Raw genomic sequence first — 24,489 nt, 5'->3', positions numbered from 1 at the left:
GACACATTGTTGGATGAACCATCCGCAGAAGTGTACCCGTGGCGGCCAGTCAGCTCCTGATAGTGCCTGCACACGCTGTACATGGTACGGAAACAACAACTGGTTCTTCCGTAGCACTCTCCATACAGTGACGTGGTCAACGTTACCTTGTACAGCAGCAACTTCTGTGACGCTGACATTAGGGTTATCGTCAACTGCACGAAGAATTGCCTCGTCCTTTGCAGGTGTCCTCGTCGTTCTAGGTCTTCTCCAGTCGCGAGTCATAGGCTGGAATGTTCCGTGCTCCCTAAGACGCCGATCAATTGCTTCGAACGTCTTCCTGTCGGGACCCCTTCGTTCTGGAAATCTGTCTCGATAGAAACATACCGCGCCACGGCTATTGCCCCGTGCTAATCCATACATCAAATGGGCATCTGCCAACTCCGCATTTATAAACATTGCACCGACTGCAAAACCACGTTCGTGATGAACACTAACCTGTTGATGCTACGTACTGATGTGCTTGATGCTAGTACTATAGAGCAATGAGTCGCATGTCAACACAAGCACCGAAGTCAACATTACCTTTCTTCAATTGGGGCAACTGGCGTCGAATCGAGGAAGTACAGTACATACTGACGAAATTAAAATGAGCTCTAACACGGAAATTAAGCGTTTCCGGACACATATCCACATAACGTCTTTTCTTTATTTGTGTGTGAGGAATGTTTCCTGAAAGTTTGGCCGTACCTTTTTGTAACACCCTGTATATATATAGACTCTACACCAGGGATTCCCAAAACAATTTTCTCGAGGGCCCCTCATCGACCATGATTGGTACGTTGTCGTATCACAGTATCAAGTACCTAAAAAAGCCAAATTAAGAGTCTTTTTTACGTTTTCTATTTTTGGTACTTAGAAAAAACATTGACATATTCTTTATTGAAAACATATTGAGCTTAAAACTTTTCCAATTTAGCCGTCAGTGTTACTGTTAAATTTTTGCTTATTGCCCAAAAGCTTTGTCCTCAAATCTGGGTGTTCAGTATAACAAACTACTTAAAAAAATAAAAATTGAGTATGAACTGAAAAGGGACAGGAAAAAATTGAAACTGAGTTTACTGGTCTTTCAAATGTACTACAGTTGAGATTGCATTGAGTCGACATGTGTGAAAGGTAAGAAAACACTAATTTCATACAAGGTATTATTTATTTGAAAAAATACAGTTGCAACAGACTACTCCATCAGTATACAGTTAGTTTTAATTTTCAGTTCTTAATGAGATGAGTTCAATCTGACCTTTGAGCCCAATATTTCTGAAATATTAGGTCACAAACTTGAAACTTTCACTCTGAAATCCGACCGCATGCCGAGCCGGTCCGGTAACTTCCGCGAAAAACAACGCTTTACAAACACTACTGTTTTAATACAGAAAATTGATTATGTAAACAACACGGTCTGTGAAAGCACTGGAAATAAATTAACAATGGCCGATTGTCGTCTGAAATGTGAGTTTCTGCGTAAAGTGACTGTCAGTTGTCAGCTGCAAAGAGGCAGCGCGCGCAGTATAACGGCATACAGCAGAACTATTTGCCTGTATCTAATTCTAGTTTTGCGCTGGAGAGTGCTAGTGTCAGTTGGCTCTAGGAAGACGCTAGGCGCAGAAGTTAGCGTTCGCTAAAGCTCTGCTCAGGAAGCGACCAAAACAAAAAATCTGTTATCGTACGAAATATATTTAATATATTTTTTATTCTAATAGCATCTTGCGGACCCCTCTGGCGTAGATCGCGGACCTCTGGGGGTCCGCGGACCACCTGTTGGGAACCACTGCATATACTACCGGGAAAAATCAGTATACGCTTATAGAGGTTTCCAATTCACACAAGATTGCTGCAACAGTGTAACGGAACATATTAAAGGCTTTACTGTACCGAAGTATGCGATACCCTCCAAATTCAACCAGTTTAACGAGTATTTGTGATTATAGAAAAGTTATTGTGTATGTTAACAATGATTGCGTAACATGTCTCCATAAACAGCCAACCCATTAAATTAAAGTGAATAACTGACCCACACAAAAGTTAATATCACTTGATCACTGATACAGCAAATGTCATCATGTAAAAACACTAAGTTCATCTTAAATAATTAATATGAAGTACGAAAAATAGTGGCCAACTTTGGTATTTTAGATCTCCTTAAATAAAAATCACCCAGTGAAACCTATTTGTTCACTAGGAGCGGTTTCACTCAGTATTCACGAAATCAATCCTATTTTAGACGAAAACCAATGTAATTCTTAATAATTCATGTTATTTACTTATTTATGCAAATTAGAGAAGTCACTTGACAAACTTCTAAAAAACGGCCTTTTTGTAACAAAGAATTATTCTGTCAAGTCAACAAATCTGTCTGTCATTTTAATAACATGTTAAATTATGTCACTCGATGCAAATTAATAACTTTTCTGCACAAATTATGATAACAGATGTACATGTGACTTATAAACTATATCTCTTTTTAGTAGTTCTTTGACAATGTTATAAATACAAGCAGCAAGAAGGGTCGAGAGGCAGTCGGAATGTCACTTTGGTAAAGTGTGTTTGTGTGTTATTGTTTGAGGTGGATAAACAATGCAAAGAACATGTAAAGGAAGTACTACTTTGTGTTGTGTTATGGTCTTTGGTGGACAGTGGAATTAAGATGGCCACCAGAGTAATAAATATTTGAAGTTTACATATTTGTTGGTTTCGCTCGTTCTTTATCATCAAAAGCACATAAAAAACACGGGACCTCATATTTTTAACCCTAGACAACCAGATTTAGAGCCAGCATCAGCATCTAGACACAGCAACGATCCAGCAAGTAGCAGCGATTACCACAACACAATGCATTTTATTGGCGCCAACCTAACATCAAGTGCTAACAAGCTCCGTAAATGGGAGTGAAATAGTGCGATTATAGCAATTAGCAATATCATCACATTTACATATCAATAGCACAAGCGATTCTGAGGTACCAGGTGTCGACCTATGCTGAAATACCCATATTAGAATGTGGTGTAGCCTCCAAGTGCGACAATGCAAGAGCTGACACTGACATCCAGTGGATCGTGCGGATGGCGAATACTGTCCCGGGATAAGTTTGCCATGCCTATGCGATCTGTTCAAGTAATTATCTAGGACTTGGTGGTTGACGAGTCGCACGAGTCACTTTTCGTCCCATCGTATCCCACACGTGTTAGATTGGAGCCAGGTCTGAAGATCGTGCTGGCCAGTGAAGTTGCTGCACGTCTCCGAGAGCACGTTCAGTTTCACGGGCAGTCTGTGGGTGAGCATTATCCTGTTGGAACAACACATCACCTTCCCGTTGCAAGAGCGGCAAAAGAACGGGTCTAACAACATTCTGCACGTACCGAGAGCTGGTTAGCGTCCCTCCAGAAACAGCAAAGGCGAACGAGATTCGTAGCTTATCGCATCCCAGACCGTAAGTCCTGGGGTGAGGCCATTATGTCTTGAATGAATGCACTCTACGAGACAGTGCTCACCAAGTCTACGTTGGACTCGAAAAAGACCGTCACTTGCGTGCAGGCAGAATCTGCTCTCACTGCTGGAAACCATAGCGCACCATTCCATCTTCCAAGTGATTCTCTGACGGGACCAGTCGAGCCGTGCATGTCGATACTGTCGCGTGAGTGGAGGAGGGGCTAGAGGGGTGCGTGGCCGTAGTCACACTGCTAATAACCGATTCGCAACGGTTCGTGTTGACAAGTTCAAAAATGGGTCAAATGGCTCTAAGCACTATGGGACTTAACATCTGAGGTTCATCAGTCCCCTAGACTTAGAACCACTTAAGCCTAACTAACCTAAGAACAGCCCACACATCCATGCCCGAGGCAGGATTCGAACCTGCGACCGTAGCAGCAGCGCGGTTCCAGACTGAAGCGCCTAGAACTGCTGGGCCACATCGGCCTGCTGTTGACAAGTCTGGACTCGAAATCCTCTTATCTGTGCTACGGTGACTGTACGATTTGCCACTGCTACCCTTAAAATACAACGACGCTGGAGAACTGTGCTGCGTGTATGTTCAGAACCCGTCTACGGGTGTATGGATGTTCATGTGACCACCGACAACAGCATTGTTGTGTAACTGACGCCGCACGTCCAACTTCGTGGCAATTCTCCGAAAGGATCATCCCTCCAATGGGAAAGCCACAGTTTGACCTCTTTCAAATTCGCTCAGTTGGCTGTAGAAAACACGAGAGTGACCCCGTGGCATGGTTGCGTGCGTGCTTCGCACGTTTGCACTACTCTGAGCCTTGTGGCTGTGAGCATTTCCCATTAAAGGGTGGACACAGATGGCAACCTGGTAGTTATGTCACTATGCTATCTGTTGGCGAACGGGGTTCAATCTATTATCAGTACATCTACCATAGCGCAGGTGGCATATGCCGTCATCGGATCAAAATGGCAGAGAGTTATATTAGTTACAAGCTTCGCATAACACGGTAAACTCTTCAGTTGGCTGCGTGAGTGCCTGTTCACTTGGATGGGCTTGCAGCGTGATCCGTAACATTGTAGTCAGGTAAAGGCGAGTATTCACAGCCTGACCGCATCTGCTATCAACAACAAATCCGGTTGTTCGTAGGTCCACAAGTGGAACGGGCAAACGACGGAAAGTTGAGGAGAGAAAGACGAAGGCAAAAACCCTCTACTAAGGAAAAAAGTAACGGAAATACTGGGTTCCTAGACGACTGAAAGAAACAGTATTTCTTTCAATTACACGCTCAAATAAGCAGAATTTGTGTGTATACTCTTAGTGCTAAGTGAAATACTGACAGTAATTGGCCAACAATTCTCTTTTATACTGTGTGAATTACGATGTCGTCGAAGTTTTGAAAGTTCGTTAGAATTATTTTCTTCTTTTATTGAGTATTAATCCCGATTTTAGTACGGGGACCGCTGTACTCGAGTTTTGGTAAATTTATATCATTGACCGTTGAGGCTGGATGCTCTTCCCGTCGACGAGTCGTCAGTTACGTTAAGGGAGCGAAGTCGTGCGCACCACCTGTTTCTTAAAATCAAAGTAGTCCCACGCTGAGCGAACGAGCGTAAGGAAGCAGACGCCCTTCTATGCAAGCCACCTGTGTGAATCGTGTAAACTTTGTTCCGTGTACACTAGTATTTTAACTATTTGTGTATCGTCTTTTCTGAGCCAGAAATTGGGGACCAGCTCAGCATTGGCTTAAATGAGCGAGGAAAGCCGCCTAAAATCCCACATTCATGCTGACCGGTGCACCAGCCATAGTCGTAATACGTAGCACTGATTCGATCTTGGTCTGAGTTTCCTTCCTTCCTTACTCGCAAGCTAGCGCCGGCCGGTGTGGCCGTGAGGTTCTAGGCGATTTAGTCTGGAACCGCGTGACCGCTACGGTCGCAGGTTCGAATCCTGTCTCGGGCATGGATGTGTGTGATGTCCTTAGGTTAGTTAGGTTTAAGTAGTTCCAAGTTCTAGGGGACTGATGACCACAGATGTTAAGTCCCATAGTGCTCAGAGTCATTTGAACCATTCGCAAGCTAGCGTACTATGCGTTAGGCAATATGAACAAGTAGTTTGTTACCAGTACTGTTTTTAAATTAACCGCATGACATGTTTTCCAATTTTTGGACGAAGTATTTCTCTGAATTACACTTTCTTAGAAGTCACGCCAAACCGACATATTGAGTACTGATATAAACAGATTATTATTGTGATATTAAAATATTGTTATTAGCCCTACTATTAAAAATTAAGTATCTGTGGCAAGTAAAAAGTGTGGGTGATCGCAAGTAACATTTTCAGGGAACAGGAAGGGGATAGTGGAGCGTCACAAGAAATTTTCTTTATCAACAGTGACAATGAGACTTCCTGATCTTCAAACTGCGTCAATGCATATACCAAATCTTCAACGTCTCTGTCATTTGTGACACCTGTGAAGCCGTCGACAGTGTTGCGTTCACTAGAAGGGGAGTGGGCAAGTTCGGCCATTCCCTTGATGCCGTTGGCTGCGCAGTAGCGCCCGATTACACTCTCCTTCACCCTCCCCCACTTTGTTATTCTTTACACTACACTATTCTCCAAATGCACTAATGACTTATATGGACGAGTTAAATTTAAGACTCTTCTCACACACTTCGAAGTAAATGAGAGTCAGATGGTTGCAAATAAAGAAAGTATTCGTGATGTAGGTCACTGAACTCCGAGGAAAACATTCTAGTGAGCACTGCTATACGTCAATTCTAAAATGATCACACAGTCTTAACATTACGCAGCTCAGTTATTCATCACAGTTACTCACTCCACACATCGTCACACCTGACTCTGACGAAGTAGGAACGGCCCCATCTTTTTAATACGTCCCACGAATTCTTGCGAGAACGAAAGAACTTCAGCCTTCGAAAGAAGTAATAGCTGTCTACTGGAAAATTCTTAACGTATGAGGAGAGGTTCAGCTCCTCGGTTTGGCTGAATAATTTTCAGTGAATAATTATAGCGTTAATGCGAACCACAGTAAATCGAATACTATGTCCATTTCGACAGCAGTCTACAGTATTCACTTCTATCCGAGATACTAAGCCAATAAATTACAGGAGATATATTAATGCTAGTGCAATCAAAATTCCTTCCAGGTCCAGCTGTGTGAATTCGTACATTAAATTACAATATCACTTACACAAACACAAAATACTACAGATAATGTTTTGCCTTAATCCATTATAAAACTTATTTTCTGCAAAGCCAAAGATTTCATTGTAGCACAAAATTCATGTTTCTTTCAATAACGATTTTCATCTATTCAACACATGACAAGTATCGGAAAATTACACATATTTTCACAGTTCGGCACCTTAAATGCGATACTTGCTACGCTTAAACGATATAGCAGACCACTTAAAGCGGGCATAGCATTTGAAATATTTTAGTATAATTTTTACGAATGTTAGACATCAGATGAACCGGTGTAGTAGATAGGAATGACGTACTAGAAAGAATAGTTAACTAGCCCTTGGAAAACACTAGGCGCAGACACAATAGTTGGAGATGTGCCAGTGACACCAGAAATAATAAACTTGCTACTAGAGGAAGCTGTAGAAGACAAATAGTGCCGAACCAGCTAAACATTATAAGATGTAAAGCAGATTGTCGGGGTCCTGATTAAAACAGCACTGATCCTCAAACGAAGGAATCCGGGTTCTGGTCGCGGAGTGGCACAGTTTAAACCCACCAGAGATAGTCAATATTGCTTATTTTTCTCCTCAAGTAAATGCAGTTAAATTTAATTTCAATGACAGTCTTAATATTGCATTTAATGTTACTGCGACATTTAAGGAAGAAGATTTGTTATGCTAAACACACCAGTCTCTTAATTCCCTGACAGCTGAAAGGAAACATGCAATTTGAGGTAAGACAGCTTTTCTCTTATCTCTTACTAGTTGTTTCCGGTCGCTGTATAACCGTAACATGGGCGTCGGCCGTTACGAGGCAGACAGACGGTCAATGGCTATCACGGCCAACCATCTCCACCACTTTACGTGCACTCCACTCAGCAGAATAAAGCCTTTCTCAGGGTATAAACATCCTACGGATGAACAACATATTCAGATCTAGCGCTCTTCATATGCAGCGTGTATTTGGAGAAAATAGGGATATTTTAGGGGCACTCGTTGATCTGAATAATTATGAAGGTAATTCACAATATAAATACACTACTGGCCATTAAACTTACTACACCACGAAGATAACGTGCTACAGACGCGAAATTTAACCGACAGGAAGAAGATGCTGTGATATACAAATGATTAGCTTTTCAGAGCATTCACACAAGGTTGGCGCCGATGCGACACCTACAACGTGCTGACACGAGGAAAGTTTCCAACCGATTTCACATACACAAACAGCAGTTGACCGGCGTTGCCTGGTGAAACGTTTTTGTGATGCCTCGTGTAAGGTGGAGAAATGCGTACCATCACGTTTCCGACTTTGATAAAGGTCGTATTGTAGCCTATTGCGATTGCGGTTTATCGTATCACGACATTGCTGCTCGCGTTGGTCGACATCCAATGACTGTAAGCAGAATATGGAATCGGTGGGTTCAGGAGGGTAATACGGAATGCCGTGCTGGATACCAACGGCCACGTACCACTAGCAGTCGAGATGACAGGCATCTTATCCGCTTGGCTGTAACGGATCGTGCAGCCACGTCTCGATCCCTGAGTCAACAGAGGGGGACGTTTGCAAGACAACAACCATCTGCATGAACTGTTCGACGACGTTTGCAGCAGCATGGACTGTCAGCTCAGAGACCATGGCTGCGGTTACCCTTGACGTTGCATCACAGACAGGAGCGCGTGCGATGGTGTACTCAACGACGAACCTGGGTGCACGACTGGCAAAACGTCATTTTTTCGGATAAATCCAGGTTCTGTTTACAGCATCATTATGGTCGCATCCGTGTTTGGCGACATCGCGGTGAACGCACATTGGAAGCGTGTATTCGTCATCGCCATACTGGCGTATCACCCGGCGTGATGGTATGGGGTGCCATTGGTTACACGTCTCGGTCACCTCTTGTTCGCATTGACGGAACTTTGAACAGTGGACGTTCCATTTCAGATGTGTTACGACCCGTGGCTCTACACTTAGTTCGATCCCTGCGAAACCCTACATTTCAGCAAGATAATGCACGACCGCATGTTGCAGGTCCTGTACAGGCCTTTCTGGATACAGAAAATGTTCGACTGCTGCCCTGGCCAACACATTCTCCTGATCTCTCACCAACTGAAAACGTCTGGTCAATGGTGGCCCAGCAACTGGCTCGTCACAATACGCCAGTCACTACTCTTGATGAAATGTGGTATCCTGTTGAAGCTGCATGGGCAGCTGTACCTGTACACGCCATCCAAGCTCTGTTTGACTCAATGCCCAAGGGTATCAAGGCCGTTATTACGGCCAGAGGTGGTTGTTGTGGATAGTGATTTCTCAGGATCTATGCACCCAACTTGCATGAAAATGTAATCACATGTCAGTTCTAGTATAATATATTTGTACATTGAATACCCGTTTATCATCTGCATTTCTTCTTGGTGTAGCAATTTTAGTGGCCACTAGTGTATAAACTCTTGTGTCAGAGGCTGCAGACAGACAGACAGATATTCACACAGCTGCCAAAAAGGACGTGTTTGCCATTTCGGTCCTTGCTGTAATCGACTGACGATTATTGTGTAGTTAAAGCCTGAAGTCTACACATGCAAAAAAGTATAAACACTTTACGTGTTGTCTGTTAGCCATCGGTTTTTCAGTACTATTTCTGACGTCTCTCCATCAAGAGTTGCCAATACTGTCAGATATTCACATCTGTTGCAGTACTGAGTCGAGCCAGCGACCGGATGTTATATACTGTGGTGACAAAAGTCACGCACATTCGCGCACTCATACACACACACACACACACACACACACACACACACACACACACACACATAGATCAGGCGAAGTATTGTGAACACTGCCCAACGCGACGTTGGATTCTGCCTGGTGGCGCTGTGGGCACGTGACGCGGTAACTAAAGTATGCAAGCAGAGCACACAGGGACGGGGAAGATATGAGCTGCACATAGGGAAATCCAGCGACATAAGCGACCTTAACAAAGGGCAGATTATTATTACGCAGGCCCTTTGAAACAAGTATCTCCAAAACGGAGATGCTGTTCGAATGTTCACGTGCTACTGTCGTGAACAGCTACGGAAAGAGAGAGACGGACAGTGAAACGACCACTAATGGTTGACGTCTACGACTCTTCACAGAACAAGGCGTTCGGAATCATGTCTGCTCTGTAAAGTAGGATTGTTAGTGATCTGTAGCATCTCTGCCGAAAGAGCGCATTGCTGGTGCATGCGTTGTAAATATTTCGGAGCACACCGTTCATCGCACATTTCTGAATATGGAGCCCCGCAGTCGGCCACTCCTACGTGTTCACATGTTGACCCAATGACATCATCAATACGATTATAATGGGCACGGGACCACGGGGATTCGACCGTCGATCAACGGAAACGTGTCGGCTCCTCGGGTGAATGTCATTTTTGTTACACTAGGTCGCTGGTCGTCTCCACAAAAGCCGCCATCGAAGTGAACGGCGACTCGAAACGAGCAGCTGGTGAGAGCAGTATTAAGCTGTGGGAGACATTCTCCTGCGCTTGAAAGCGACCTGTGGTAGTAATCGAAGACACGCTGATAACTGCCAAACACCTGCATCAGTTCATGCTTTATGTCTTTCAGCAGTAGAATTGTCCATGAGTCTCAGCCAAAACCACGCTAAAGTGGTTTGAGTAGCATTACAGTGAACTCACGTTGATATGTCGGCGACCAAAGTCGCCTGATGTGAATGTTATGGAATCCATCTGGGTCGCTATCGGGTGCCATTACCGCGTACTCAAATCTGCGGCCCGTTGTTTACCGAATTACATGACCTGTGCGTAGACATCTAATGCCACATGCTACCACAAACATATCAACAAACTGTCGGAGCCAGCCGGAGTGGCCTAGCGGTTCTAGGCGCTACAGTCTGCAACCGCGCAACCGCTACGGTCGCAGGTTCGAATCCTGCCTCGGGCATGGATGTGTGTGATGTCCTTAGGTTAGTTCGGTTTAAGTAGTTCGAAGTTTTAGGGGACTGGCGACTTCAACAGTTAAGTCCCACAGTGCTCAGAGCCATTTCATTTTCAAACTGTCGGATTCCTGATACACAGAATCAGTATTGTACAGTATTTCGTCCCAAAGACGGACAAACAAGCTGTTAAGCAGGCGGTCGTAATGATTTGGCTCAATGTATACAGATGGCGGTAGTATCGTGTATACAGCGTATAGAAGGGTAGTGTATTGGTGGGGCTGTCAGCTGTACTCAGGTGATTCACGTGGAAAGGTTTCCTACGTGATTATGGCCGCACGACGAGAGCTAAGAGATTTTAAAAGTGGAATGGTAGTTGGAGCTAGACGCATGGGACATTCCGTTTCGTAAATCGTTAGGGATTTCAATATTCAGATACCTACAGTGTCAAGAGTGTGACGAGAATACCGCATTTCTGACATTACGTCTCACCACGGACAACTCGTCGACGGCCTTAACTTAAAGACCCACAGCAGCAGCGATTGCATAGTGTCGTCAGTACTAACAGACAAACAACTCTGCATGACATAACCGCAAAAATCAATACGGATCGTACAGCGATCGTATCCGTAAGGATAATGCGACGAAATTTGGCGTTAACAGTCTATGGCAACAGACGATTCACTGGAGTGCCTTTGGTAACAGGACTGCTACGGTCGCAGGTTCGAATCCTGCCTCGGGCATGGGTGTGTGTGATGTCCTTAGGTTAGTTAGGTTTAAGTAGTTCTACGTTCTAGGGGACTTATGACTTAAGATGTTGAGTCCCATAGTGCTCAGAGCCATTTGAACCTTTGGTAACAGGAACTGGTCAAATGAATCCCGTTTCCATTTGGTAAGAGCTGACTAGGGTTCGAGTGTGACGCAGACCCCATGACGCCATTAGCCCAAGTTGTCAACAAGGCACTGTGCAAGCTGGTGGTGACTCCATAATGGTGTGGGCCACGTTTACATGGATTGGACTGGGTCCTCTCGTCCAGCTGGACTGGTTATTGACTGGAAATGGCTGTTTGTCTACTTGGAGGCCATCAGCAGCCATTCATGGACTTCATGTTCCCGAGCAAAACATGGCTCTGAGCACTATGGAACTTAACATCTTCGGTCATCAGTCCCCCACTAGACTTAGAACTACTTAAACCGAACAAACCTAAGAACATCACACACATCCGTGCCCGAGGAAGGATTCGAATCTGCGACCGTAGCAGTCGCGCGGGTCTGGACTGAAGCGCCTAGAACCGCTCGGCCACCGCGGTCGGCTGTTCCCGAACAATTACGACATTTTTGTGGATGACAATATGCCATGTCCGAAGATTCTGGACAGTTCGAGTGAATAATTTGGTCACCCAGATTGCCCGCCATGAATCCCTTCGAACATCTATCGGACATAATCGAGAGGTCAGTTCGTGCACAATATCCTGCAACGGTCACACTTTCGCAATTATGGCTAGTTATAGAGGCAGCATGGCTCAATATTTCCAAAAAATTGTTGAGTGCACGTCACATCGAGTTGCTGCACAACGCCGAGCAAAAGGACGTCGACATGATATTAGGAAGTATCCGACGACTTTTGTCACCTCAGTCTACACCCATGGTGAAGCACACACTGCAGGAGAGCTTCTGTAAAGTTTGGGAGGTAGGAGACGAGGTACTGGCAGAAGTAAAGCTGTGAGGACGGGGCAAGAGTCGTGCTTGGGTAGTTCAGTTGGTAGAGCACTTGCTCGCGAAAGGCAAAGGTCCCGAGTTCGAGTCTCGGTCCGGCACACAGTTTTAATCTGCCAGGAAGTTTCATATCAGCGCACACTCCGCTGCAGAGTGAAAATCTCATTCCACACTCCGAGTGTTTCTCAACTTATATATGAAAATCCCGGTTTTGCCAGTAATTTCTAACTTCCAGAAGTCGATTGAAAATCATCCACATGCAAATGTTTTCTCTCTCTCTTTTAGTGCCGCGCGGGGTAGTCACGCGGTCTAGGGGGCCTTGTCACGCTCCGCGCGGCTTCCACCCTTCGGAGGTTCGATTCCTCCCTCGGGCATAAGTGTGTGTGTGTTGACTTAGCGTAAGTTAGTTTAAGCTAGATTAAGTAGGTTGTAGGCCCAGGGACCGATGACCTTAGCAGTTTGGTCCCATAGTCCTTACCACAAATTTCCAAATTCTGTTTTAGCGTCAAGAGTTCTTCGGTTCCACTTTAATCAGCCTATGTTATAAGAGACAGATCCCATTACGAAGTATATACACAGCAATAACTAAGCTGGAATCCCGAGATGCTTTTTCAGAGTTGCCTCGTTTGCTGTTATTGGCTCGCCATCTAAGCTCGTGATGTTCATATACATTCTCTTTGCTTCGAAGGCACCTAATTTTCTCCGCCCCTCTAGTCGTGCAAGCTTTTTCAGTGTTTTATTTTTCCTCCAACCATAGGAATTAATGACATGAAAAAATAAGCAAAGTATAGAGGCTTCACTCAGTGTGAGAGAGTGGAGATAATTCTTCTGCTGAAGACAGCAGCAACCAGATTTTTTATTTGATACTTTGAAAGCTTCCTGGATGCTTTTAACCATAAGAAATTCAAATTAGAATGTTTACTTCCGTTTGTTATATTGATAAGCTCGACAAACTGCAGTGAAGGACGACATAAGAGGGATTTTGCATTGCAGGAAGGCTTACTCAGATACTCCCAAGAATCCACTTTCCAGAATGACTCAGGAAACATCTACCTCCTCCATAATAAATCTCTCGTAGTTACCATAACGATACGAGCATAATAATGGCCTATGTGGAAGGATAATAGCTGTATAGATCACCTGAGTGGAATGAGATTAGTCCGGTACACTATGAAACCTCCGCCAAACACCACATCGTGACTTGCGGAGTACTTACCTACGGCTTAAGGTTGTAGAGATTTTTATAATATTTTAGGCAACAATTTCTTAGACATATTTGAATACACTGGCGTAGCAAAGAACTGGACTTCGATCTTAGTTATTATCGTTCAGAAGCTGCTGAAAACGGTTGATTTCTTCCGCAGTTGTGGATGAAGCGTTACGAAACAGTGCGTTTCATTTATGAAGCCATGTGAATGCGAAGAGTGTTTCATTTTTTGCTAAAATTAACCATAATTATTACAATAATGGTCGAATGTGTTCGGGACAACAAGTGTTCACAATTATGAAATGCACGCCATTAACGTTCATACATTGCAAGCATAAAGATAGCTTGTATTCTCTGCCCTGCTGGTAGGGCTCGGTAAGGCTAGAGCGTTAAAGCTTTAAGTTGCTGCTCACCTGCATCTGCGCCAGCCTCGACACGGGGGCGGCGGGGGCGGTGGTGGTAGCGGCACCTGGCAGACCGGGCTGCACCAGCGCCATCTCACGTCCTTTCGTCCTGCAACACGACATCATGGTAGGTAAAAAAGTAGCTGCAACCAAGTAAAATGCAGTTTTAACACATGCCTTTACATTAGCCAGGCAATACAAATAAAGGTCGAACAACACACCCTTTCAAACAGTGCCTAAATCGTGGAATGCCTGAGGATGGGCAGGGTCAGCACCAGTGGGGGAAATGAGTGTTTTTGATAGGACACACGTACACGTCTCTTAACCATAATATGAGCGTGAGCACGTTTTCCTAGAGCACGGTGCTATCGTGTGTTACGAAATAGAATTGGTTACATAGTGAGATTTACACTATTATGTGGGTTTGGTGTTTCGGGTATGTACTTTACGGTCGCATGCAGGTCAGTGTCTGTGTGAATGCGTTTTCCAGCGCACAGTGATTCAAGTCTTCGGAAATCCAGTTGTTTGAGTGTGTTATTTCCACAACTACGTGAGCTGTGTTTTGGTGCTGTACGTTTAGTGCCGCATGCAATCAGCCAGATAGCCCAGTTGCTAGTTGCGTTGTCTGTTAGTTGCATTTGTCAGTGTGAACCCTCCGCTATTAATTGATGATGATGTATCATTGACATTGGCGTCAGAGAACGATGATATTTTATTGTGGTAGTTGTGAGTTCTGTGGAGGCTGTCTATCGGTGAAGAGGTCTCCTGCATGCTGTGCAAGGGGAACGTCATGATCTGTTGGTTGTTATTATTTTGAGAAACTAAGAACGTTCCGGGTGTTGTCACACAACCGTTGCTCTTCAGCGCAAGTGGTCCCTGCCTGTTGTCTGAGAGAGGTGCATTGTGAATGCTACGTCTGAGGAACGTGAGGTGGGTTAGATTCTGTTTTAAGTAGCTTGGTTTCTTGTTTCGCCTTGTTTTATCTAATTTGTCATAAGAAACTATACACCTGTGGCTGGAAAAAATTATTATTATCTGGATGTGATTGCTTAGTTTGCTGCAGTTAGTCCGTTCTCAGTAAAAAATTTCTCGAACTGTACTCGACGGTGTGTTACATATGGGATATAATAGTTGCCGTGGTTAGTTCCTACTGGATGTTATGAAGCAGGTGCTGCAGCACAAATGGTTTGCCAGTAGCGAATTGCGTTAGTACGCTGACTAGTGTCTAGTTCCAATGAAGGTTATATTTCAAGAATTATTCGACTCATACTAAGGTCGGTGTGGGAAGAGAGAAGCTAATCCCCACCGTTAACGAAAGTAAAATTAGTATCGCACACTAGTGCCGCCTTAGAATAAACGGGTTAGTGCCCAATAACATGCGTAAAAATATTAACGGTTAGTGCCGAATGTTTAGAGATATTTAGTATTAAACTTAGAACTATTTTAAGCGGGCTATAGGTTTTGTTTCAGCTATGTTACGATTACGCGATAATTAATTGTGTGAGCTCCGTACACTTTGCTGGGAGCGGAAAGTATTAGACTTCTCGTCTGAAGGTAGTGGGTCTTGAGGCCTCGGCAGTCCTGTACCGTCGGCGGACGGCTTTTCACAGCTCTTAAAAGTAGGGAACAGCTTCTCCTCGAAGACAGCTAATTTTTCCGGAAACTGGTGCTGTTTCCCGCAATGCTAATTGTAAATAGTCCCTGGCGCTAATTCGCTTGCTACAGGCAAGGCGCGGCCGGTCGCCACAGTTTTCCCCTGAAGGCACTTGAGGGTGAAATTTGCTTCTCTCACCGGATATCAAAGACGAGGTCGCCTACCAGTGCCTCCCTGACGTGAAGAAGCTCGTTGCTTCCCTCCAAAATTGCAGACTGTTGGATCTAAAGTAACGCTCCTGCCACTAGGCGCGGCGAGAGCAGTGCTGACCAATGCAGAGAAACTGTTCGAAACAAGTACCAACCATATTAATCATTTTGAAGCTTTTTGCAAGGTTGAATGGGAAGTTTCTGGTGCTTTCCCCGGTTTTTACGTAAAATAGGGAACATTTTTGTCCATCAGACTGGCAGCAGCTATCAATCTCCCCTCCAAGTGGAGCTTGGGGATTATGAGAATTGAAATGAGAACTTAAGAGTGGAGAGGATTCGCTTCCCAGCTAAAATCTAGTACAGACTGGCGTCTTCTCTCTGTAGTTTAACGTATGTTCAGCTCCGGCAGAGCGTAAACCATTTTGTGTGCAGCTCACATTTAATTCATTTGGTTGTACATCTTTAACACTAAATTATCTAGATAAATGTTTGTTTCATTTATCTTGTTTTTGCGAGCAGTTCACACGTGGAAGTCTTATTTTTATCTTGCAGTCTTCCAGTTAAACACGAGTCCAAAGAAGTTTAGAGTTATTTTATCTCTGTTTGCTACTGTTTTCAGAAGATTGCTCTGTATTATTCATTGTCAGTTGTTCACAAGATTAGATTAAATAAAAGTTTTGTATTCTCGATACAAGTTACATTTTGTGATCCCTAATATCCTACAACTTCCCTATGGTTAGGAGACCCTTAAATGATAAATATAATCAGCTATATTTCTAGAATATCTGCGTCAGTGCGACGAGTTTCCGCTGTGTACAGTCGCCAAGCACTTTTTTTAAAGATATAAGAGATACCAACGAATGTCGAACACTCTTTTTCTTGTAACGGAAGTAGTTGGTGCAAAAGCTATTGACCCTTATTTCTGTCTCTTTCAGGTCCGTTTAACTGTGTCATTATTCGTGTTAATTGTGTCATGCATCCTACATACAAAATTTTTTTCGCATTTAATTTCTATGAACTCTATGTCAGCTAACTATGCGATGATATATGTCTTCTTTACAACGTGAGGTACGCCATTCTCAATATAATTCTAAAACCGAGAACATATAGTACATGTGAACAGCAAAAATAAAGACAGCCTATTGGAACCTGTTAACACATATTCTAAACTTTTTTATATCAACTCTGCCCAATGGTACCCTACTCCTAAAGGTTAAACGCCGTCAGGAATGTCACTTACCGGGACAGCACCCCTCAACACTATGGATTTGATGCTAATATTACTTGTTTTCGATTATTCTTACTTACCTTCTAATGACTCACTTGCTACGCCCCTAAAGGGTGCTAGGAATGTATCATTCTAACAGCATTTTTTTTTTCAGTTAGTAAGCTGTGTCGTATCTTGTCTATATTAATATCGTCAGGTGAGATAAGGAGTTCATAAGTATGTAAATGAACCAGAAGTACGAAACGTAAAGAAGGATCTGCGATTTATAACGCAGTATTTACTTAAAATCTTTAGCAACTGTTAGTCTTAGACGAAAACAGCATTATTGTTTCTAACTATTTACTGCGCCGCAAGTGTTATGTGGGCAATAAGTCTTAGTGCTTTCACTGTCACAGTTTCCTCCGAGCATATCTGAAGTTGGATACTAAACAGGAGAAAATTGACAGTACTTCAAAGCCTACACGAAGCAGGACAGAGAGACAGCATCGTTTGGGAAGAACGCTGTGGCTGCCCCGTTGGCCGTGAGAGCTCAAGCTGATAGTCCTTGGGCAGGTTCTCGGCCCACGTCACACCTACGTTGAACGAGACAGGAAAATGTCGCATTAATAAGCGGTTATGGACTGACACCATTTTCAGCCCACGCTCGCCTCCGGCGGCAGGTAGAACGATTTTCCGTTACGTTTCTTGCTGCGCTCCAGTGTCTCTAATCTGCAGCGCGTGCAGACATTTTCTTCTGTTTCTGTTAGACGCGCTCGTCGTCCCACTGCGTAGAGTAAAACCTCCAGTATTACGATTTCTCCCGTCACAGAGAGAAAGCTTTTACGACAGTATCCGTGACAGCTGGACATCGACAATAACCCTGTTTACGACGACTGTTGTATGTAAGCCCTGCATCATTCACGCCCCGCTCGAAACTGACGACATCCAGTAGCCGTTCTGCGAGGTTTCACCCGCAGAAGCTGCATCGTTATTAAAATCTGCGGTGCGTAGCCGGCTCTAATTGCGTTAGATGAGGTCGCAGTGACATTTTCGCTGCCGCCTCCTCGGTCGTTCCTCTGACCGCACCTCGGCTGGACGCAAACAGCACACCGGCGTCACGTTACGTTCTGCCTTTCCCCTCCTCTGTTGTTGCTGTCCTCTCTGCTGAACGTAATGCTCATCACAGATTCCATTATTTATACCTGAATTTAGTTTTGTTGGGACTCGCTGCATTCCTAAACTCCTCTTTACAACATACGAGGGTAAGTCAACTATTATCCGCAAAGTAGTTATAAAATTGTATAGTAATCAAATAGGAGACTTACAAGAACATCATTTTTCGACAGAGTCTCCTTGCGTTTCAATGCACTTGGTCCATCGTTGTACAAGCTTCCTGATGCCCTCATAAAAGAAGGTTCTCCGTTGAGCTGCAAGCCAGGAATGCACCACTTCTTCCACTGCTTCGTCCGAGGAAAATCGACGGCCCGTTATTGCCTGTTTGAGTGGACCAAACAAGTGATAGAAGGGCAAGATCGGGACTATATGGAGGATGATCCAGTACTTCAAATTTGAGTTTCTGAAGCGTTTCAGCAGTGTGGGCAGCAGTATGCGGACGGGCATTGTTGTGCAACAACACAACACCTTTTGACAGCAATCCTCAGCGTTTGCTTCGAATTGCAGGCTTTAGCCTGGCAGCAAGCCTATTACTGTAACATACACTGTTTATTGTTGTGCCCCTTTCCCCATAACCTTCCAGTACTGGATCTTGTGCGTCCCAAAAAACCATAAGCATCAGTTTTCTTGCAGGCGGTTGAGTCTCGAACTTTTTCTTGCACGGCGAATTTGGATAAACATCCAAACATTCCATACTCTGCCGTTTACTCTCAGGCTCGTAATGATGGATCCATGTTTCGTAACCAGTAATGATCCTGTCTAAGAAGTTGTCCCTTTCGTTACCATAGCGATCCAAATGTTTTTTGCAGATGTCCAAGCGCGTTTGTTTATGCAACTGTGTGAGTTGTTTTGCGACCCATGTTGCGCAAACTTCATGAATCCCAAGTCTGTTGTGGAGGATTTCGTAGGCAGAACCGTGACTAATTTGCAGACGATGTGCCACTTCGTCAACAGTTAATCGTCTGTCTGAGAGAATCATTTCACGTGAACGCTCAATGGTTTCTTGATTTGTGGCGGTAAACGGTCGTCTGGCTCCTTCATCGTGCGTAACACTTGTGCGACCATTTCCGAATTTTTTAATCCATTCGTAGGGACTGCGTTGTGGCAAAACACTGTTCCCGTACTGTACCGAAAATCTTCGAAGAATTTCGGCCCCTGATACACCTTCTGACGACAAAAAACGGATCACTGAACGTTGCTCTTCTTTGCTGCAAATAGACAGCGGAGCAGCCATCGTTAACAGCACGGCAGCAATAACGAAACTAACCTAACAGCTTGAAAATTGCAAAGATGTAACAACAAATAAACAAAGCATGCGTCATCAACGTAAAACGACAGTACTACCAAAATAAACAAAAATATAACTAAATTGCGAATAATAATTGACTTACCCTCGTATGTACTGATACGAATGCCGACACATTCTTTTTCCTTTCTCCCCAAGGTATCTTTTAGCTTCTTAGTATCGGTTTGAAATTGCCCCTAAGGCGCTAAATATCAAGTTTTCAACAAAAAGCTTGCAGAGCCTGAGGAACCGTGGTTTCAAGGTTTAAAACGTTCGTGGCGTCTATGGAGTCTAACGTAATGAAGTTTGTTAAATTTAAGAGTGTTTATCGACGTAAATTACTTCGTAACAGCATTTCACATAAATACGGTACCGCCTCATTAACCAGTGTCACCGACCGTTATAAACAATGTGTTTATCCAGTGTAGCTGCTGTAGTCATGTCGTTAAGCCATTCTGTTCAAAATATTTAGTAGGCAAGTTTCTAGATCGAGTTCACCCATCGTGCATTCTGATCAGTTCACATCACGTCAGTTCGTTGTTGTTCGGCCATTTATACCTCCTCGCCAGCCATCAGCTCACCAGACTAAATGCAGCCATATCGTGCTATAGTAAACCGTTTAAAAATACACACTCTAGACATAATGTGTAAAGGTAACACTCGCCGTCACGTAAAAAAACATTTTATTGTATTTTTCGATCTTGAGAATCACAAACAGCATTGCAATCTGTTCAAATCATCTGACGACGACTAGTAAAAAGGTACAAGGCCGTTTAATGTTGTTTGTGTTCCAAGGATTGAAAAATATAATAAAAGAATTTAATTTCAAAATAGTTTCCAACTAACGGGGAAAACACGGCAAGTGCCATAACCCGATTTTCCAGAAAATTTCCTCAGTGGAAGGGGAGCCATAATAAGCGTACACGTGTATCTGCTTATCCGTAGACACTCGGCCCTTTCTGAGAGATCGACCGTCAAAGTTTTAGAGGTAATTTGTATGCCTTTTATCGTGCCACCTGCTCAGCTGAAATGGTGGCGAAACTGTACTACTGTTTTTAAGTTTTTCATTTATCTTCCAATGTCGTTAGAAGGTTACTACACGAATGTTTTTATCGTTAGGGGATACAAGACCGTTATATTAACTGTAAAATTACAGCTGGGTTTCACAATAAGTGTCATACATTTATTATATAATATATGTGTGTATGGTATTTTCAGGGGTTACAATCCTTTTTAAATTCTCATATTCCTGTGTTTGTCTCATATCAGTTCTTATATTTTATTCTTATATTTATTCTTCAGGAAGATTTGATGCAATTCCTTCGATGAGCCGGCCGCGGTGGCCGTGCGGTTCTAGGCGCTCCAGTCCGGAGCCGCGCTGTTGCTACGGTCGCAGGTTCGAATCCTGCCTCGGGCATGGGTGTATGTGATGTCCTTAGGTTAGTTAGGTTTAAGTAGTTCTAAGTTCTAGGGGACTGATGACCACAGCAGTTGAGTCCCATAGTGCTCAGAGCCAATTCCTTCGATGATACCAACCATAGAAACATTCGAAACGTAGAAATTCTGAACACTACGAACATCGCACGAAGGTATGTTTGCCACAGTGGCATTTCTTCGTATGAATCTCACCCGGCAAAGAGTGTCGTTAACACTGCTGAAGATTTCATGTGTTGGCAATAATTTCGATGTAAACCACACATAACTGATCACTTTTCCCAAAACTGATGATGTTTGCAACTGATTATGAATCAAGATACACTAAAGGAATTTCACCAAAAACAACTTCAAATAATTTTTCCATTCATTTATTGTTTCTTCTCTTTAATTCATTCAGAATACACTCAGATAGTAGAAGAACAAGGAAAACGTTATTTCAATATACATTTGAAAACATCTGTTTAATAATCTACGGAAATAGGTAGATAAATTAATAATAATAATAATAATAATAATAATAATAATGATAATGGTCGAGGAAGTCAAGGACATGTGGCATCAGGATAAAGTTGACATTATACCAATTATACTATCAACTACAGGAGTCATACCACACAATATCCACCAGTACATCAACGCAATACAGCTACATCCAAACGTATATATACAACTACAGAAATCTGTAATTATTGATACATGTTCAATTACCCGAAAGTTTCTAAATGCAATGTAACATATACCGTACAGTTAAAAGGAAGTCACGCTTGATCAAGGTCCACGTCACTTTCCATTTTTAACCAGACATAACGTCTGAGAAAGGAAAGAAATAATAATAATAATAATAATAGGGTTTCGAACATGGGGGCGCGAAAGTGCGAAGCTGCGACGCTAGCCACTGGGCGACCGCTTCAGTTGAACTAGTTGCTCGCTAAAAAGCACACATTACCCGAAAACGTTGACCGTCGTTTTCTCAAAAATGGTCAAACATGTGCGGATAAGCCGAAACATGCGTTCGCCTATTCTGGCCGCTTGTCCACTGAACGAAGTTTCTGGGAAATCGGGCTATTGCACTTTCTGTGCTTTCCTCGTTAGTGAAATCGCTAGTAGAGTCTAAGCCTTCGTACAAAATCCCATATGGAGGACATAGAAATAGGCATACCTGGCTATGAAAAGCAGCTGAAAGAGCTGGAAACAAAGAAGACGCCAGGTCCAGACGGAACTCCATTTTTCGACACTGGTCCCATACGTAGGTCGCATTTCTCGCGAATCTCTTGCCCAACGGAACGTCCTAAGAGACTGGATGATGGGATATTAGGGACTAAGCATGTTGGCTATTAGTCCCTCGCTCCACTGGAAATTCACGGAAAATGTGTAGTAACGCGAAGAGAAGAACGGTCAGTTCAAGGGTCTTTGACCTTGTGGTCCAGGTTGAAAACCTGCGTAGCAGTATCTTAAGTCGATGGTTAGAACTGAGTGGAGTTGTACACTACCGTAGGCTACCGTACACTTCCGTAAGTAAATATAGACCATGCAGTTTTCCTAGTAGCTTTGGTCAGTTAAGGTTGTACCTGAGCTACCTGTACATTGAGTGTGCTGCATACCTATTGGGTGTTACCTCTTAACTATCGCTTTCTTATGCGTGTGATCAGTGTATTACTAGATTCCAGGAGCAGTGAACCGTCTAGAAACTGAGCGAGGTTATATAAACGGCTGGATAACCTGTGGAACATTTTCTTCTACATAGTTATCTTCCTGTCTGTTGTGTATTGTGTGTGTATTGAACTGCGGACCTAGGAACTACGGAGAGGCTTCGTCCCGCCGTAGCCCTCAGTGGTTCACAACCCCACAACTAGCCACAGCAGTCCACCCACCCCACCGCGGTTCGGACGGACCACAGTGTATCCCCACCCACGCCCCCCCCCCCCCCTCCCCGAGAACGTCTCATACCAGACTAGTGTAACCCCAGACGTTTGCGTGTAGAGTCATTATGGTGTACGCGTACGTGGAGACAGTGTTTGCGCAACAATCGCCGGCATAGTGTAACTGAAGTGGAATAAGGGGAACAAGCCCCCATTCGCCGAGACAGATGGAAAACCGCCTTAAAAACCATCCACAGACTGGCCGGCACAACGGACCCCGACACTAATCCGCCGGGAGGATTCGTGCAGGGACGCACGCCTACCCGCTCGGGAAGCAGCGCTTTAGACCGCGCGGCTAGCTGGGCGGGCTTCCTTTCTGTTACTTAAGAACAAACAGTATTTATAGCAAGACTGAAAATGTCAATGTTTAATTCAGAGTTTCTTCGAATTTGTTGATTTATAACATAAGGGATGTTGTTGTAAAAATATAATTTCTTCAACAAAAAGGTAAAACAAAGAAAAGCCTCAATCTAAAAATATATCAAACGTCGTTTTAATACTGTGTCGAACTTATATAAAACAACTACCGTAGGCTTCCGCGATCGTATTCTAATTATAACGTCCACTTAGAAACTTCTAAAAATCTTTTCAGTGAAGAAATGATTATTCTGCAGTCCCTTGCGTATAGATTAATACCAGAGGCGTATCAAGTAATAATAGTAATAATAACAAAAAAAAAAAAAAGAAATTAATTCCCACGCTCAACCTACATGTGTATCTAACCTCTGCAAACAACAGAACGTCATGACAGAACACCGTCCACTGAACAGCGTGTTTGGGCTTCTTCCCGTTGTATTCGTGTATGTAACCAAGAAGATGACTGCTAAATGACTCTGCGCGTTGTAATTAGCCTAATACTGTTTTTGCGATCCCTCCCACAGTGATATGTAAAGGGTTGTAGTATATTCCTCGATTCATCATTTAGAACTGGTTGTCGAAACTTTGTAAGTCGGCTTTCTGAGGACAGTTAGCGTCATCTTCAAGCATCTGCCAGTTCAGCTTCGTCATCATCATCGTGATATTCTGCATTGGTGAAACAAACCTGTGACCACCGTTTGTGCTACCCTTCTCTGTATTCGTTCAGTATCTACTCAGTCTTATCTAGTACGGATCTTTCTCACACTTTAGTAATGTTCTAGGATGGGTCGAACCAGAATTTTATAATTATTTTCAGCCAGAATGGCTATGTTTGTGAACCGTGACTGTGTGGGATGGTTATTTATTTAAAGTTTCTGCTACCAGTCAATGGTAGCAAAAACTTGAAGTAGAGAATTTTATAAGCAAATCCTTTGTAGACTAGCTGCATTTTTACTAGTATCCTGACAAAGAACCGAAGTCTGTCGCCTGCTTTACTTACGACTGAACTTGCGTGATAATTCCATTTCATACTTGATCAGAATTTTACACTCACATTTTTGAAGTGGCCGACTGAAACTGGGACTCACTGATATTTTAGTGATGGGATACTATTTTTTGTTTCAGGTCCCATGAATATAAGGGACTGAAATTATAACATATGATGTAGAGAAAAGTAATTTTCGCCAGAATCGCTTTGTTGTCCGTACGTCCGACTGTGAAGTTTATGTCACATATTTTGAAACTTGCAAACTCGCTCATTAAAACGTATAGAGTTCTTCCCGTTGAGCAGAATGATGAAATTTGGTAGAAACCATCGTTTCACAGAACAAGCAAAGTAAACAAAACTCAATTGTT

The 24,489-nt window shown here is 43.4% G+C and overlaps 1 protein-coding gene across 1 annotated transcript in view; it reads right to left on the bottom strand.

Annotated features, from left to right (window-relative positions):
* LOC126187612 (serine/arginine repetitive matrix protein 1-like) overlaps positions 1-24,489 on the bottom strand; it is a 459,987-nt gene that overhangs the window by 367,131 nt on the left and 68,367 nt on the right. The window contains exon 2 of the mRNA XM_049928804.1: positions 13,962-14,061. Coding sequence (XP_049784761.1) covers positions 13,962-14,045 — 84 coding nt within the window. The 5' untranslated portion in view covers positions 14,046-14,061. The remainder of the gene's footprint in view (positions 1-13,961; positions 14,062-24,489) is intronic.

Source organism: Schistocerca cancellata, chromosome 5 (genome assembly GCF_023864275.1).
Source record: "Schistocerca cancellata isolate TAMUIC-IGC-003103 chromosome 5, iqSchCanc2.1, whole genome shotgun sequence".
NCBI classification, from domain to species: domain Eukaryota; kingdom Metazoa; phylum Arthropoda; class Insecta; order Orthoptera; family Acrididae; genus Schistocerca; species Schistocerca cancellata.
The sequence above is the reverse complement of the archived record's forward strand: the minus strand, read 5'-3'. Positions and strand labels throughout refer to the sequence as shown.